The 16998-nt window shown below is 55.9% G+C and overlaps 1 protein-coding gene across 4 annotated transcripts in view; it reads right to left on the bottom strand.

Moving 5' to 3' along the window:
- The window catches only part of LOC142358773 (E3 ubiquitin-protein ligase NEDD4-like), a 171108-nt gene extending 154709 nt beyond the window's left edge, over positions 1-16399 (bottom strand). For all 4 annotated transcript variants that reach the window (XM_075447106.1, XM_075447107.1, XM_075447108.1 and 1 more), the window contains exon 1: positions 16294-16399. In XM_075447106.1, the coding sequence (XP_075303221.1) occupies positions 16294-16341 (48 nt within the window). In that variant the 5' untranslated portion in view covers positions 16342-16399. The remainder of the gene's footprint in view (positions 1-16293) is intronic.
- Positions 16400-16998: the final 599 nt, after the last annotated feature.

Here is a 16998-nt window from a genome sequence, read left to right as displayed (position 1 = left end):
AGGCAGCGCTGGCGTGCAGCACCAGGTAAGCCACCGTGTGTGTTGGGACTTTAGACAGACTGCGTTACATCACCAAACACAAAATAAGAACAAGGGTGGCTGTGCTGAGATTTATCTGGCAAGCAGAAAGTTTGGTGCAAAACGGAGAAAAAACCCAGACTTCCCAGAACTGCTACACAACGCCGGCAGCTTCCCGCCCCCAGGCGAATACCCCCCAGACAACAGAACCCATCTCCAGCGCAGGAGCATTCTCACAGCTTCAGCAGAGGGTTCAGCGGGGGGAACCAGCCCAGCACACAGGAGCTGCACACCAGGTCAAAGCCTGTTTACAGAGTCTGCTGGGCTCTCCTCTCCTCCCGCGTTCTGCAGGGAACACCAGCGAGCACCGAGTACTCGCAAACACGTTCTCTCTGCACACAAGATCTCCAGCAAACAGCACGTACAGCTCCCGAGCAATTGCCAAGAAAGTTCAGGGAAGTATCTGAACATTTTCTCAAACTTTTGGCTTTTTCATAAAACCTTCACAAAGCACCATGAGGAGATTGAGCTGAAGCTGTGTTTTTGTTTGTCAAAAGACAAATTACACTGAGAAGAGGAAAAGACGCAGCATTTTACCCAGTGTGTTCAATCACAAGAGTCCCATAGATGAACCTGCTAAAGCAATATAAAGGGACTAGGGAAGATACATCATCTAAAATAAAAGTGACTTAAGCACCACATACTTTCCTCAAGAGATCAAAGAGACTTTCGGATCCCTAGGCTAACCTACACAGGTACCAACAATTCACGAACAAACAGGAAGCTCTAACACATCAAACCCAGCCAGGACAACTCGGACACGGTGGACTGAGTGCCCAACTGTGCTATATCAGACCAAGCCTAACTGCCACTACCCCCAAAGCGCGCCTGCCTCCCGCCGCTGTGCACTCTCCAGACCTTCCTTCCACCCGATCCACCACTCAGACACAGAGGAGTCTGGCCAGCACGTCGATTTGACAGAAAAATAACCCCAAGAGAGAGATCCATTCTCTTCCCGCTCCGTTCCCCAAGCTGAAAAAGGCTGGCCGCTCTTGGTCGCTATATCTGACGGAAGGGAAGGGGTCACACCACACAACCCAACTCAGCGTGACCCTACGCTGCCGTAACATCATCCTTCTGCTTCTTGGTGGAACGCTGTACTAGACACATTCCTACCTGCACAGGAGGGGAAGAAAATGGTTTGAACAGTTTGCCGAATGCGAAATACACAAGTGTGTGTGAATAGGTGAGCTTCACTTGCTCAAAGACCTGCAACCCTCAACCCGAAGCTGCATCAGGGGCCTGGGGAGAAGGACGAGGTCACAGCTACAGCAGAGCCATCTTCTCTGGCAGTGGCGGGCAGGCCCACGGCAGTAATTCCTAACCCAAGGAACCAGCCCGGCTGCCTGATGTCTGCTACCCAGGACTACCCCCTATCTGCTGAATCCAGGCTGGCTTTCCAAGACAGGCTGTGGAGAGAACAGGAGCAGTCCCGGCCCTGGCCAGGGAAGGGACAGCAGCAGCCTGTGCGGCACAAATCACAGCCCGTTTCATCACGGGAGGCTTCGCTACCAGGGGAAATCCGACAGTCAGCGGCCTAGAGAAACAGACTGTCACATGACAGCTCCACGAAGCAGGCAGCACTCAGAGGTATTTATTCTGTATTCCTAAGCATTTTCATAGCAAAGAAAAAAAAAAACCAAAAGCCACAAAACTTAGGTACCTAGTCAAACAGGTGAACTGGGAGCGCTGCTGCAGAGAACGACACAACAGGCAGGCTGGAGAAAACAGTGCTAGAGGAAAAGTACAAGTTCCTCCCATGTAACGAGTCACTGCCAGGGGATGGGAAGATGACTAAACCAGAAAAAAGTCACAGCACCACAGGTAGGTTGCCAAAGATGCAAGGCAGTAATGAGAGCGAGAAATTAACATTAATCACTACGGCTTCAACCTTTTGCAACAACCGTCTTGTTTCATTTTGATCATCTCAGAGGAAGAAGCACGGCAGCTTTTTAGCTCAGCGATTTTCCAACCAGACCATCCTCCACCCCAGCAGCAGCACGGCCAGAAGAAATACCGCTAAATTGTAAGTCAGGTGAAATAAACGGAAGAATCTCAAGTAGTCTTTCCCAAGTCACTGCACGAAAAGGGTAATTTTTACTTAATAGTCTTTAAGAGTGCTGGCCAACCCAGCAGACTGTTTCACCAGCATGCAAGGCCTACTGCTTAATTTGCTATTATCTTCTGATGGGAATATCTAAGTATTTCTGCATCCATCAGCAGTACAGTGCTATCTCCTCACAGCACCTTTAGCTCTCAGTGACACGGCCATCCTATTCTTTCCTAATCCAGCCTTCCCTAAAACCTACAAGCGAGGTGAGAAAACCATAAAAGACAACAATTAATCACTCTACCCCCTGCCCTGTGCTCCCACATACCTCCTGCCTTTAATGCACCTTCCTGGTGCTGAAAGCATTTATGGAATATTGGGGAGGGAATCCCCTCCATGAAAAAGCTTTTTTAAGGTGATGGCACAGTGTGGGTCATTCTCTGCTTCCAGTTACCAACAACCACGTCTTTCCATTTGCCTGGAAGACTCCTCATTGTTCAAAAAGCAAAATCTCTTCAGCATTAGTAAAACGGCACGTACACTTCAGCCTAAGCCACACAAGCCTGGGGACTTGCACAACAGCAACCAGCAGTTTCACAGCGGGGAAGGGCTTAACCCTCTCTGAAAGGCGCAGTGAATACCACCTTTATCTACGAAGGCCTAAAAGGCACAGATTGCAACCAGAGATCAGACTTGAAATCCAAAGGTCGGGAACTGCACCCATCCTCACGCAGCAGTCCTTAACAGCAACGACCAGACACGTGAACTCTTCCCACCCTTGTTCCTAACTGGGTATTTCCCACTGATCCCAGCGACGCGGAGCGGAAGAGCACGACCGCCTGCTTTCACAGGTAGCAGGAACCAGATCGTGATATCCGGCAGGAAGAAAAACAGAAACTGTCTCAAAATGAAAAAAGCTGTTGCTAGGCAAACACACGACTTCGGTGAATGCCAGAGCGAGAAGAATTCAGGAAGTCCAGATAAGAGCCGCGGACGGGTTTTTCCACGGAGGCCCTGGGTTTTCAGACACACCACGCTTGCAGGGAACACACCACAAACGCGCAGAGCGCCTGCTCCTGATAAGGGGTTCTTCCCCACACGCTACTCCTCCCCAGAGGCACCCCGGTCTGGTGGGGTACAGAGCTCTGCCCGCCGGCGCAGCCCCGGCCCAACCGCAGGGACAGGGAGAGGGCGAGGGTCCAGCCCTCAGGGGACAGCACGTCCCCCCAGCAGCCCCGGCCCTGGAAGGCAAAGCCAGCCCCAGGAGACACCTGAAGACCCCCTGACCTCCCGACAGCAGCCACCTCGGTCACAACAACCCCGGGGTGCAACTCCAGGCTGGGGGCCTTCCGCTGCCGCGCTGCCGCGCCCCTCTGATAAACACGGGGATGCCGAGCGCTAGCACCCCGAAACCAGCCGGTGGTAAAATTCAGGTTTCCATGGCAACGCCAGCAATGACACACGGCGCTGCTGCAGCGCATTCCTGCGTTATCGGGCACTATCAGCACGCGCGCCCCAGCTTGCGGAGCTACACGGGCGCGAGGACCCGCATTGCATCGCCCGAACGCTGCAGTCCGGGCGTCTGCATCACAGGGCCTCGGCAGCCAGGAAACCGGAGGCGGCCACGGTCCCCAACGGCGCGCAGCCGTTTTGCCACCCTCCTTCAGCTCCCCTCCCCATGGCACATGCTGCATGGGCTGACGGCTTTGCTTCTCATGCATTTGAAACAAGAACTCCATCGCTCGCAGGGCCCAAACAGGCGAGGGCACGCGGTGTGCGGCAGCTGAGCCGGCTCGCCGGTGGCTGCGCGGCGCAGAGCACACGCACGGGCTACAGTTACCTGCGCCGAGTTACGTCTGCTCGCCTCTCACCGGAGCAAAACGAAGAAAACCAAATGCGGTTACGGGTAGTTCACAACTGAACTGACTGGACCTCACATAAAACCAGACTCCGTGACAGCAGCAACCAGATCAAAGGTAAATTTTCACAGCATCAGCAGGATGAGAGAAGACCACCAGCTTCTGCTAACTCAATCCAAGCAAGCATCAGAAGCGTTTCTTTAATGACAATGTCAATCAAAATGCAGTGACTGAAGTCATGACTGAAACCCTTTAAAACATGCACCTGTTCCAGCCCAAATCGTGGACAATATTCTAAGGAAGAAGGTGACACAAGATGTCCGAAGATCTCCACAGGACCTGAAACCCCATCAGCTACACGCTTCACCGCCTTCACTGGGAGGACGCTGAGGCTGCTCGCCAGCGGTTCTGAAGGCCCCGCGGCTTCGCCCGCTCCCCCAGGGGCTCTCCCAGGACCGTGCGCTGAGATCACACAGGCACCTGGTGACAAACGGCCGCGCAGGCAACCCACGCCCAGCCCCTAACCACTTACCCCAGTCTGGTTTACAGCCTTTGACTTCTAAACTACCACAGGAACTAGTGAGACACAAACAAAACCCAACCATAGGTACCGCCTCGCTGCGCCTGACCGCTGGAGCAATCGCGGGGCGACCCTGGAGAGCCCGGCCCTACCCTTGCCCCAGCACTGGGCAGGCGAGCCCAGCCGCTGCCGGAGCCGGGGCTCTGCCGGAGGGGCCTACGCGCCGCCTCACCCCGTCCCGTCCCCGCGCTGCAGGGACGCACGGCCACCACCCGCCCGGCACCGCCGGACCGGAACCCAACTGCCTGCAATGCAGTCGCGTCCTCACATCGGGGCAGAAAGGCGCAAGGGCTTCTTTGTCACGCCAGACAGAGCACAGCATGAGGTGCCGCCTCCTGGGTAAGAGAGGCAACAGGACAGCACCACCAGGACAATCCCCTTGGCAAAAACAATCGAAAATTAAAAAAATATACCTACTGTTAGCTTAAAAAGAAATAAAAAGACAAAGATTGAAAGATTCACTTACCTTAACTGACCATTATTTCTCTCAAAAGCTGTTTTGAAATGCCACAGGCTTCCACATTTATGTCCGGTTTCCAAACCTTTCGCCCAAGCGTACCGGTGGCCAGGTCCTGCTGGTCTCTGCTCCTGCCCGGCTCCCAAGCTGCCATGGCACCAGCACTGCCCGGCGTCCTAATACGCTGCCGGTGCTCCACCGGCTCGCTCGCGTGGGCATGCAGACGGCCGGCCGAGGAAGCCCACACATCAGACAAAAGCCACCACTGATTCCTTGAGCAAGCGGTCACTGGGCAAAGGAGATGTTATCCTTGGCAGCCATTACTGTCAGAAAAGCACTCAAAAAAAACCCAAACAGTTTTTAGTCAGCCCAAAGCCACCTCCTAATCACCAGGATAAACTGACCAACACAACGTGTATCTACAATACAAGAAACTCTGACAAGTGGAAAAACCATGCTCCGAGAACCTGTTGCAGTACTGCAGCAGCTCTGGAGACTTCGGCATCACCGAATAATCTGGATCAGAAGGGACGTCTCCAGCTGCAGCCCCTGCTCCCCCGGGGTCCACACCGACTGCAGAGCAGCGGGCTCGGGGCTGCGGCCACTTGAGCCTTCGAAGCGACTTCCCAGCCTCTCTGCCCCGGCGCGGGACGGTACTAGAGACCAAGGAACCGGCGCGCACAGAGATGTGTGGCTGCCAAAATACTCTGGGCTTACTAAAGGTAGCACTGCACCAAGTTAACGGAGCTTATTTCTTCAAAGGGTTTAAAAAAATCTTGCTGCACAAAGTGTACGTTGTAACGCTTACTCATCAAGACTCAGCAAAGCGACAACAACACAGCGCGGAAGGGACTACTGAGTTAGGCAGCCGGTTGTGGTCACAACTGGAAAGAAGCCTGGGAGCAAGGAGGAACACCTGCGGTACTCTCAGGCTGCTAATACCCCAGGAGCATCTAGCTTTTCATGAGAATGCTCTTGGATTTGTCTCCTGCAAGTCTCTTACCAAGCATTACTGTCGGAAGAGGATTAGTAGCAGAACCGTGGGCGAGAACTAGCACAAGATCTGGCCAGGCAGATGACAACACAGCAGAAGAACGCCCTCCTGCTGGGTAAGACCACGATGTGCAGAGACAGGGAGGTACTACCGGAGCAGAAGATGGGAACCAAGGCTCATCATCCCGCCTGTGCTATCTAAACAAGCCCCTGCTCCAGCAGCAAGCACCGGCGAGTCGCCACGAAGGCACTGTCGGGACACAGGGCTGTCACGGCGCTGTCGGGACCAGCCCACCCTGCGAGGGAACACACGCCCGCAAAACTCCTCCGCATGAGAAGTGCCTCCTCAGGCCAAGGCTGTGGGAGCAGGCATCATTCACCCAAAATCCTGGCCGAACTCGCACAGGAATTTTTAGTGTTGTGTCTGTTACTCCCTACCTGACCTCCAGGAGTCAATTTGTTCCTACAGACACTGGAAATGAGGAATAAAATGTCAAGTGACAAGACTTGACCAGATGGAACCAAAACAACACAAATAGACAGCCAGGATGAACATAACGGTCTCCCTCCTGGCCCACCCAGCCACAGGCCTTCATCGCTTCTCCGAGACAACCATGGGACTGCACAGCAGGCAAACTGAACTCACTGGAATCGCAGGAAGCTGACCTGTCCGAACTTGTGATTGATTTTTAATCCTTTTTGGCTAAACTGTACCAGTTTACCTCAGTATCAGAAGCGTGCCAGCACAGACGGCCGGGAGGGATCGCAGCTGGAGCTAAGGAAGGGCAATGGGAAAGCAAAGCCACCCATCCTGGATCCAACGAGAGGTTAATTTAGCTCCTTCGATGCACAAAAAAAATCAATCACAACGTAAGAGCAACTATTTCTGTCGTAGCTGACGAAAGTCTCCCAACCACATGGAAAAAGCACTGGGTTCCTATCAGCTGCTCCAGAGGTCATGGCCTCACAGCAGCAGCCTTGACTCCCTCTGCTAAGGGCAGGTGGTGCCCACGCACTGCCCTAATTGACACTCAGCCAGTGGTCACAGGGAATGACCCGGTGGTGGCAGCGAGAGGGACCCTGGCCAGAGGTGCCCACTGCCCAGCTGCAGGAAACCAGGGCAGTGCGGGCGTGCAGCACGCAGCCCAGCACCTCGCCCCGAGGCCACGCAGACACGTCTCAGTTTGTTGTAACAAACCGGGCCAAGGGGCCTCTCACAGAAGCAGCCACTTCAGCTTCGTTTCCAGACACCTGGGCTGTCTCCATCACCGACAGCCTCAGCCTGGCCTCCTCCTCCTCACGGCAAAACCTGACACGTCTCTCCCACACCAGACCCTGCGGGGACTTCACCTTCCCACCCTTGGCATGGAGCTCGTGTGCTGGGACCGCCTGGTCAGCTCCCCACAGCGGGGAATCAGCTTTTCTGACACCTTCAGGCAGCACCATTTGACGGTCGTGTGAGGACTGAAAAGCTTTGAAAGCAATCGTGGATTTAGCGGCACACCGGAGCGGGCAGACAAGGCGCCCAGCGCCAGCCGAGCTCCGAGGTGCTACCTCCATCACCCTGCAAGGCCACTGGCCCGAACCCTCGCAGGCAGCGCAGCGCATGCCCCGGCGCTCGCAGGCTCCGAGCAGCCGGGCAGCGACAGCAGCTCTGCAGCCGTCCCCGCCGCAAACCGCCCGACGGACCCGGCTCCACCTCGCCGACGGCGGGACGGCCGCACCGGGACACCGCCCGCTCACCCCGCTCCGGAGCGAATCCCCCTCGCCCAGCACATCCCACCGCAGCCCCGCTCCGTCTGGGACGAGCCCGGGACCGCCTGCGGCTCCCGCCACCCGAGGGGCAAGCGCTGGCCGTCACAGAGCCACAAGATCTGCGGGCCCTTCCCCATTCCAGCTCAGAGATCCGTATCGCGTAAACAAGCACGCAATAAACACGAGAAACTGGAAGGACCCAAAGAGAAAGGCTTCAGCTCACAGATGTAGGATACCAGCCAGAGGTACAACTGGGCCAGCAAATGGCTTCCTACACTGGCTACAAGCAAACACGAAAGAGAACAAGATACAGGCAAACACCTGGCAACACCAAAACGGTATTACCTCCTGGCTTCCAGGGACCTACGGCTCAAGGACCCTCCAGAGACAGAATCTGCCTCTCCGACTTCAAACCCAAGACAATGAGGCAATCTGTTTATAACAGAAAGCAGTCCTTCATTTTCATTCGGTTGTTTTTATTACTATTACTTCTTTTAGACACAGCAGAATCAGGACTGCAAGACTACGGTTTCCATCACCTGCTGGCCAGAACACCTTATCACTAGCTGGCCACAGGAGGGGTGGCAAAAACTCAGAATATCAGTTAAAAAAATGTAAAAAAAAGAAAAGGCATTTATTAAGTTTGTTCAAACAAACAGAAAAAAAAGTTTGAGTAAAACATCTCTGCTTTCATTTAGCAGAAAAAAAATGGAGCAAGATTTCATACAGACACACCAAAAGCTAGGGGAAAAAAAAGCCTGGCTGGCATTCAGCAGAAATAAATAAAATACTGAGATTGTGAAGCAACGTCTCCATTGTAATTTCTCAATTATTAAAAAGTTAAATACTTCTGTTGCCTTATTTCAAGAGTTGATGACCATTTACATAAGCTGCTTCACGGCGTGAAGGAGACCTGGGACACTCTCTCTCTCATCAGAGCAACTGTTGAGAGATTGCATGATCACACCTCCGTCCCCAAGCCTGGATTACTCAAAACCAGGAACTGCCAAAGGAGAGAGGACAGCAGGACTGTGCAGCACGCTGAGCAAATCCGCTCTTCTCCAGCAGGTAAACTACCCCAAGAAGGAAAACCCGCCCTGCGTTGGCAGGGTACCACAAACACCACCAGCCCATGCAGTCAGGCACAAAACCAAGGCACTACAGCTTCACTGCAAAGCCCAGCGCATTCATGGAGCTGTTCCTCACATCCTGCCAGTGTTCTCGGAACTGCAGACATTTCTGTTGATTACAGGCAAGGTTCCCATTTCCTAGAAATCACGACTGTGACAAATATCTACACCCTGCCAGTGCACAGGAAATAAGGTTAAAAGAATGGAGGGAGGAAAAAACGAACAACTACAAATACACACGTGGAGTTTGTTGCCCAGTCAAGACATGACCTGGAAGACAGACATTTCATAATATATTTCAAGAATCGAGTTATTGGATTTGTCTTGCTGGGGCTTTGGGTGGTTCTGCTTGGGATTTTTTTAAACAATTTAAACCACAGTTAGCTTCCAGGCCTGTGCGGTCTAACCACGTCTCTTATTTTAAAATTACCAGTAAATTGCTGCCGCTTTGCAGAAAACAATCCCTTTCCTCACGTTTTGTTCTTCTTCCTTTTTTATGGGAGGGGAAAGGAAAAGACGGAGGGAACGGGGGAAGGGAGCGCGCCAGCGTTAGGAACTCAGCGCTTTCAGAACCCCACGCTGGAGCGAGTTGGCACGGCAGCGGGTTCGGCACTTCTGAAGGCTACAGTTCTAGTCCTGGCTGAAGGTACAGCTCCCGGCGGGTTTCATACTGGCATGGCAGCAGCTCGAGCCCCGAGCTGAGCTGAGCACGCCAGCAGTAAAACCGCATTCCTTTCTCCCAGTGCTCAAGCCGGAGAAGTCACCCAACCTGCCACTGCATTCTTACCCAGCGCACCAAAAATAACTGGGTGTTTGCAAAATTAGACCTCATTTCTTTCCAAAAGGGGACAGAGCTGTCTAGCAGCATCTCTTTTACTGCTAAACTCTTTCATACAACACAAGTAAACCAAACATTTAAGAGGATATAGCAATGAAAGCAAAAGAGGAAGAAACAAAAGTTAGTGAAACTTTCTGTTCACTGGCACCAAACTTTACAAAACTGTAACTAAGTCAAGCTACTTCTTCACGCTGATATTGCATCTACGACTTTTTGCTGACCAAAGCTGTTAGATAACCCATCCCTCGCTGCTACTAAAAGGCCTAGAGGCTTCCAGCTCGCTCAGAAAAGTCCCAGGTTATACGCCACAGAGTTTAATTAAGCAAGAGGTCTCGGCCCCACGTAATCCTCTAGGACTACGGAGCTGCCAGTTTAGCCTGATTCAGCTGAAATCAGTCAGCTGCCAACCAGGCTGCTCCCACACCAGATCTTGTGACAGGAGCACACCGCTGCCTCACGAACCCCCTGTTGCGGCTCACGCGGCGTGACAAGCAGGACATGGATAAAGATAACAGCACCGAGTCCCACCTCCTCCGGCGTGGCCTCTGCGTCCTACAGCACCTGTGGAGACAGCCCGTCTTGCACAACAAGCTGTGTTTGGTTTAGAAAGGATAAATACCGTAACCTGTTGAACCCCACGTTGTCTGAAGACACAGCTCCAACCTAGAAGCTGGAGGGGTGCGCTCTTCCTTCCCATAACATCCTAAGACATTAATTTTATTCCCTTCTGAAAGCTAAGCCTATTTGGCACTCCTGCGGTGCCTGGTTATGTTTTCAAAATGAAACAAACAAACCAAAACCTATCAGAGAGTCACTAAGCCTAACTCCCAGAGAAAGCTGCGAGCCGAGACCGAGCAGGGTGCTGGTGGCAACAGAAAGGTTTTGATCCGCAGGCGTGGGGGTCACAGCCCATGTGCACAGCCCAGGAAAACGGCGTCTGTGCAGAGACAGATGAAAACTTCTCCTCCGCATTCACCATCACACAGTGCCCTCCAACGGCCAGCCCATAACAGGGACCTGCAAAGTACTACACCCAGCGCCATGCCCACCGGGAGACGATGCCCATCGTGAGATGACGCTTCTGGTGGCTTCCCTCCCAGCGGCCCAGGGAGCTGCAGCACCGTCCCTGCCCGCGCTCGCCAGGCTGCAGAGCGACCTGCCCACTGCACAGCAGAGCAGGGGTGGAGGAGAGACAGAGCCACCTCCGAACGCGCCTACACGCAACACTAAAATGTCTTCACGCCTCAGACCCACACCTTAATACAAACCACCTTAAACGCCATTACATTAATTTTACATTAAAACTGGAATTGACTTAGTGTCAACAACAGTGGCCAAAATATGCCGATAACTCATTAAAAGCAGGTTTAAAATGCAAGCTTTCACAGAAATCTGTTGACCTAATGAGAACCACAGCCTATTAGTTTTGTCAGTGTGTAGTACGCACAAGTAGGTATGCCAGCCCTTTCATTCATGAAACGCTTCCTTATCTGGACTTTCTGATCACCATTTAAAATTATACGTGCTATCCCTGGGAAGCCAATGCACTTCAAATCTATAAAACCAATTCAGATTTTTTTTTCCATTTAAAAAGTCAATAAAAAAGTTACTATGCTGAATTGCTTATTACTAAGACACCATGTCACTGCCGTGACCAAGCGAGGCCCTGCTCACACTCCGATGCGAGCGTTGCGCTTTTACATAACCAGGGTATTCAGAGCAGAAACCGCAGCCCTCTCTCTTTTTAAAGAGCCTGCGCTCACAGCGCCGGGCACAAAAGGTGCGTCTGTCTTCTCCGGAACCCAACGGCGATTCCTGCACAAAAGCAGAGCGATAACGCGTTCCCTTCCAGCCCCATCTCACGGAGGGCACCAAGCGACGCAGCCCCACTCCATGGGAAGAAGACACCCTGGAGGGAGGCCATTCCAGAGCTACAAAGCCATCGGGAACACCCAAACACAGGACACAAAAGCCAGCTTCTCGCACGCCTCACCTTGAGCCAGTCTGCCCAGAGACGCCTCATCCATTGCATCGCAGCCTTATTCCTTGCCACCTCACGGCCCAGGCTGTACTTCACCATGACATCATTGTGGCCAATCTTGGTTTTATTCTTTACCCAGATGTTAGATAAAGTAGAGATAAGCTCATGCTTTACAGAAACTCCCCCCACCCACAGGTACCATCTCCATCACACCCACACACTGCTTCCGCTCGTGTTCACCAAAAGCACATCCCATTAAAAGCAGAGCCACAGGGGCTCCCGAGGGCTTGGAATCCTTCTGGATTCACTTCTCGCACACAGTGCTCTGCCCAGCACAGCACACAAGAATTCAGATGAGGAAAAAAGGTTAAGCTGCAGTGACTACATCCAGAACTATTTATTTTAAGGCGTATGTAATTATATCTCCTGCATCAAGATATTTTCATGAACACAAGCTCCTTTTTGACAATTTCTAATGCATGACAAAATGTCATCTCAGTAGGAAGCTTCTAATTTCAGTTTATTCAATCACAAGTCATGGAAGTTGAATAGAACTTGAAAAGAGAAAAATGCTGGAACTGGAGAAAGCAGTTTCACACACAAATCTCTTTTCTGCCTGTATTCTAACATATGAAAAGATACTCTTTCTCCAAGGATCTTTTTCCGAGGACACCTTACTCCTTCAATCAGATCAGACACAAGCAGCTGCAAGTTTTCCTTCCACCTAAGAACACTGAGCAGGGGGTAGGGAATACCTGCGGAAACTTCTGCTTTGTTTGGGCCACATTCGATTCCATGACCCTCAAAACCCAAACTGAAACAAATGAGAGGTGTACTTCTCTAATGGACATAATATTTCCATTCTTCTTATAGGGAAAAAAACAACCCAAAGACTACAAAGTACATTAAGTTTATGAGATTAATCCGGTAATACCTAAAAACCAAAGGTCCCGCTGTATTCGATGGTTCAGGAACTCCCTGCAAAGGGACACTAGAAGCTGGGGGAAATCACTTGCATCACTTGAGCTGGGGCTTCTGGTTTGGCTCCCTTTCGCTCTGCCCCCCGGCCAGGGCTGCAGGCCCGCTAGTGCCGTGCGCAGAGCCACCGCTGCCGCCACCGCTACGCACACAGCGTCCCACCAGCGCCTGTCCTGCAAACCAAGCGTGTGCAAGGGCTACACAGCTGCAGATGGAAGGAGGGGAGCTCCACGCAGGAGCAAAACCATCTGCTGCTATTCAGGGGTATAAGCTTTTAGACACACTGGTATTTAGAGATTGCATGAGAGCACCTAAGCTTCCAGTAGACTGCACAGATACCATTCCACAGAGCCACCGGCTGGCTGAGGTTGGCAGAGCCGCTGGAGGTCACCGGGCCCACCGCCCCTGCTCCAGCCAGAGCCGGCTGCCCAGGACCACGTCCAGTGTCTTCTGAACAGCTCCAGGGATGGAGACCCCAGCACCTCCCCATGCAGCCTGCACCCACGCTAAGGCCACCCGCCACAGCGAAAAAGTCATAGGAAGTGAACGTGATTTGCAGGTAATTTTAACTAATAAAACGAATTTTTTATATTTTACACCTCATATTTAGAGAGGCAGATTTATGAAAACAACATTTGAAGAGAAAGGTGGTCTGTCAGTGGCTAGGTGCAATGCTTGGCTTGTCATCTGCGACTCAGCGAGTCCCTGAACTACCGGGTGTCTTAACGCCTGTCAGAGCATTTGAGCAAAATGAGAACAGATGTCCACACTGAAGGTATCTGCTGAGAATTACAGCTATTCACAGAGATTAATGTAGGCACTAACTCTGCAAACACCTAAGCACGTGTTTAATTTAAGACATGAGGTAGGCCTACTGACACGTACATCCACTGTGCGAGCAGAGTTAAGCCTATGCTTAATTATTTGTAAGAGATACTGCTGCTTTTATGGGAAGCCATTAAGCAAGTGTAGCTCACATTTAAATAACTACTTTTTCTCACTAGCGAATATGCTAGGGCAGGCAGTCCTACATAAGGCCTACTTTAAGCCCTACGTAAAACACAAAGTATACAACAGAACTGCATTTCAAACCAAGGTAGGAACAACGAAAAAATAACAAAATGCCGACATACACGATGCGGCCTCTCAAGGCCAGCAAGGAGATTCTGCTTTTCCAAACAAAGAGACGAGTCAAGGCCAAGGCAATGCCAATGGGAAGGCGTTAACTACACAGGCCAGCGGGCAATGAACCTGTAACCGTGCCCGCCGCTCTCAGCCTCTCGTTAGCTGTACCTTTAACGAAGCTTACTTACAGCCGCCTTCCCCAGGGAGATTCTCCTCCTTCAGCGCCTTCCTTCGCCCGTATGTGCGCCACAGACCCGACACCGCTTTAGGCTGTTGGCACTGCAGCCCATCAGGCTGCGGAACACTGCCCGCGTTCTCCTCTGTGCCTGTCCTCACCCCGTTCCTTTCTCCTCTTTCCTCCACCCCGTTTCCATCTGCAGCCTCCTGCCATATCTTCAGATGATCGCTGCTCTGTTCTGCAAAGTGCCCAGCACCGTCCCGATCTGCAGCAACACAGGAAACAAAGCACCGACCAGCCCGCTGCTCCTCGCAGGCAGGGCGACTGCAGCCGCCATGGCTTCTGCGACGTGGGGCCGCCGCGGGTTGTTGCGGAGAGAGCCGGGGCCGGCTCTTCCAAGCAGCTCTTTTCAAACGGCCTGGTTTTCCCTCGGGAGGCGAGCGACAGACGCCTGCCCTTGCCGTGCCTGCCGTGCAGCAGGCCAGGTCCCTGGTGCTGGCCGGGGACATGGGCACCATGCGGTGGCTGCGCCCTTGCTGGCCTGAGAGCCCCTCCAGCTCAGAGCCACGGTGCAGAGCGGGGTGCTGAGCAGCGGTGATTTCTCTGTCTATCCATTTCTCTTCAACATTCTGTCCGAGTACCAGCGCGTGTCAAGGAAGGAGGCAGGGACAAAAGCAAGCGGCGAGTACGCACACCCCGAAAAGCAGCAGCCGCCAGACTCCAGCACCGCGCTCTCAGCCACCCACCCGGGACACGGCAGGAGGGCGCACAGGCTCCCCTTTTCCTCAGGCCACACTCAAACCCACAGATGTGTGTCACCGCCGCCCCGCCAGCCACGTTCTGGGGTGCTGCGCTGGGCACCGAGCCCGCCAGCCTCGCGGGTCCTCAGCGGGTGCCGGCCATCAGCACCCCGGGAGCAGGCGGGATCGCCACCGGATTGCTGCTGCGGCGAGGCAGGGGGTCAGGCGAGGCAGAAGCCTTCCTGCACACCGGGGCCGGCCAGGCGAGCGGCTCGGTGGGCTGCTGCCAGCCAGTCCTGTCCTCGCACAGAGGCTCACAGAAACAACCCGGGACGGAGAAGGTTCTCCTCCGGTTCTGCGCGTGCCAGCCCGAGCGCCCGAGGCTCTCACAACGCGCTGCTTCTCCCCTGCCTGCACATACACACAGAGCACTTCAAATCCGACTGCGCTCGCAGCTTCATAAATCAACAAAGGCAGAACCAACCACCCCCCTCGATAAAAACACCCACTCCAGCCGAAGAACCTCCTTCCCAACGAGACTTGGACGATGCAGCCATCCAGACTCGATGCCATTCAAACATAACAGGTAATAAAACCATCTGGCAGCCTCCACAGTCAGCAGGTCTCCTTGTGCCAGCTCCTGCCACACCGCAGGCAGGCTGACAGCCAGCCCTTCATCCTCAGCCCCATAAACCTGGATGTAACGTTGCTGTAATTACCATTATTCACTCGTGTAAAGATACAGCTGGGCCCAGCGGTACGCCCGGCAGCGACAGGGACACGCTGCACCCGCGGAACCGCGACACGGCTCGTCCCTGGCCCGACGCCTTCCCTCGCTGCCTGCCGCGCAGCAGGGGCCCCGCCGCGGTGTCGAGACGGGGGGCACCGACCGCCACCTCCAGCGGCACAGCAGAGCAGGCGGCTGGGCGCCTGCTGCCGGTCCAACGCCCGCGGCGACAGCGGCCGGTACCGCCGGGACGCGGCCATCACCTGTCACGACTCGCACCGAGCCGCCGAGCCCCATCGGCGCCAGGCACCGGGCCGAGCTCGACACCGGCTCCCGGCACCGGGGCGGGGGGGGCCGCGCCGCTCCCTCCCTCCGCCGCGGCAGATCCGCCGCTGGCTTCCCGGGGCCACCGGCGGGCCCGGGGCCGCGCAGCGCCTCTCCCCCGGCCCGGCCCGGCCCCCCCCCCCCCCCCCCCCGGCTCTTTGTTCGCCGCCGCCCCGCTCTGAGGCGCCGGGCGCGCGCAGGGCCCGCTCCAGGGCCCGGCCCCGTCCGCCCCCGGCCCCTGCGGGGGGCTCCGGCCGGCCGCACCTGCAGGGCTGCGGGCGGGCACCGGCACAAGGGGCCCCCCGCCACGTCTCCGCGGCCGCCGCCGGGCGGGGCGGGCTCGCCAGGCGCCCTCCCGGACCGACCCTCGCCCTTCGCCCGGGCGGCGGGGGCTGCCCGCTGGGCGAAGGGCGGCTGTCACCCCGCGGCGCGGCGCGGCACGCCCGGGCACCGGCACGCCCGGGGGCACACGCGCGCTGCCGGCCCCGGCCCCGACCCACCTCGTCCTCGGAGAGCCCGTAGACCGGCTCCACCGCCGCGGTCGCCATGGAGCCGCCGCCCGGGGCGTCCCGCCGGGCGCCGCTCCCGCCCGGGGGCTTCGCCGGCCCGGCCCGGCCCAGGTGAGGCGCCCGCCGCCGCCTCCTGCCGCTGCCGCTCGCCCGGGGCCGGCGGAAGGCGGCCGCCCGGAGCCGAGCGCCGGCGGGAAGGGGCCGGGGGCGGTGCTGCCCGGGGGCGGCGCTAGGGCTGGCGGCGGCCGCGGGAACGCGCGAGCCCCGGCGGCGGCCCGATGGGGCGGGCAGAGGGCCGGGCGGGCCCGATGGCGGCGGCCGAGGGCGGGAGGCCCCGCCGGGCCGGGCCGCGCCGCTGCCGCCCTTCCCCCGCCGGCCGCCGCGCGCGGGGAGCCGCACAAAGCGCGAGCGGCGGGGCTGGCCCGCGAGCCGGGCGCGCGCGGGGCGGGCGGGGCGGCCGAGCTGCAGCTGCGCGGGGCGGGGCGGGGTCCCCGCGCTCCTCGCACCTGGGCCGCGCGGGGGGGCTGCGGCGCGAGCGGGTGTGCGCGCGGGTGTCCCCCCGGGGCGGGGCCCCGCGCCCTCCCGGCCCCTGTCCCGCCGCCCGGGGGCGGCCCCGCCGCGGGCCGTGACCCCAGCGCAGGGGGCCCGCGGGCGACCTCCGCGCTCCGCGTTAACGGCGGGACGGGAGGGCCCGGG

The sequence above is a fragment of the Opisthocomus hoazin genome, chromosome Z, assembly GCF_030867145.1.
Source record: "Opisthocomus hoazin isolate bOpiHoa1 chromosome Z, bOpiHoa1.hap1, whole genome shotgun sequence".
NCBI lineage: Eukaryota > Metazoa > Chordata > Aves > Opisthocomiformes > Opisthocomidae > Opisthocomus > Opisthocomus hoazin.
Note: the sequence above shows the minus strand (reverse complement) of the source record. Positions and strands in the feature narration are given on the sequence as shown.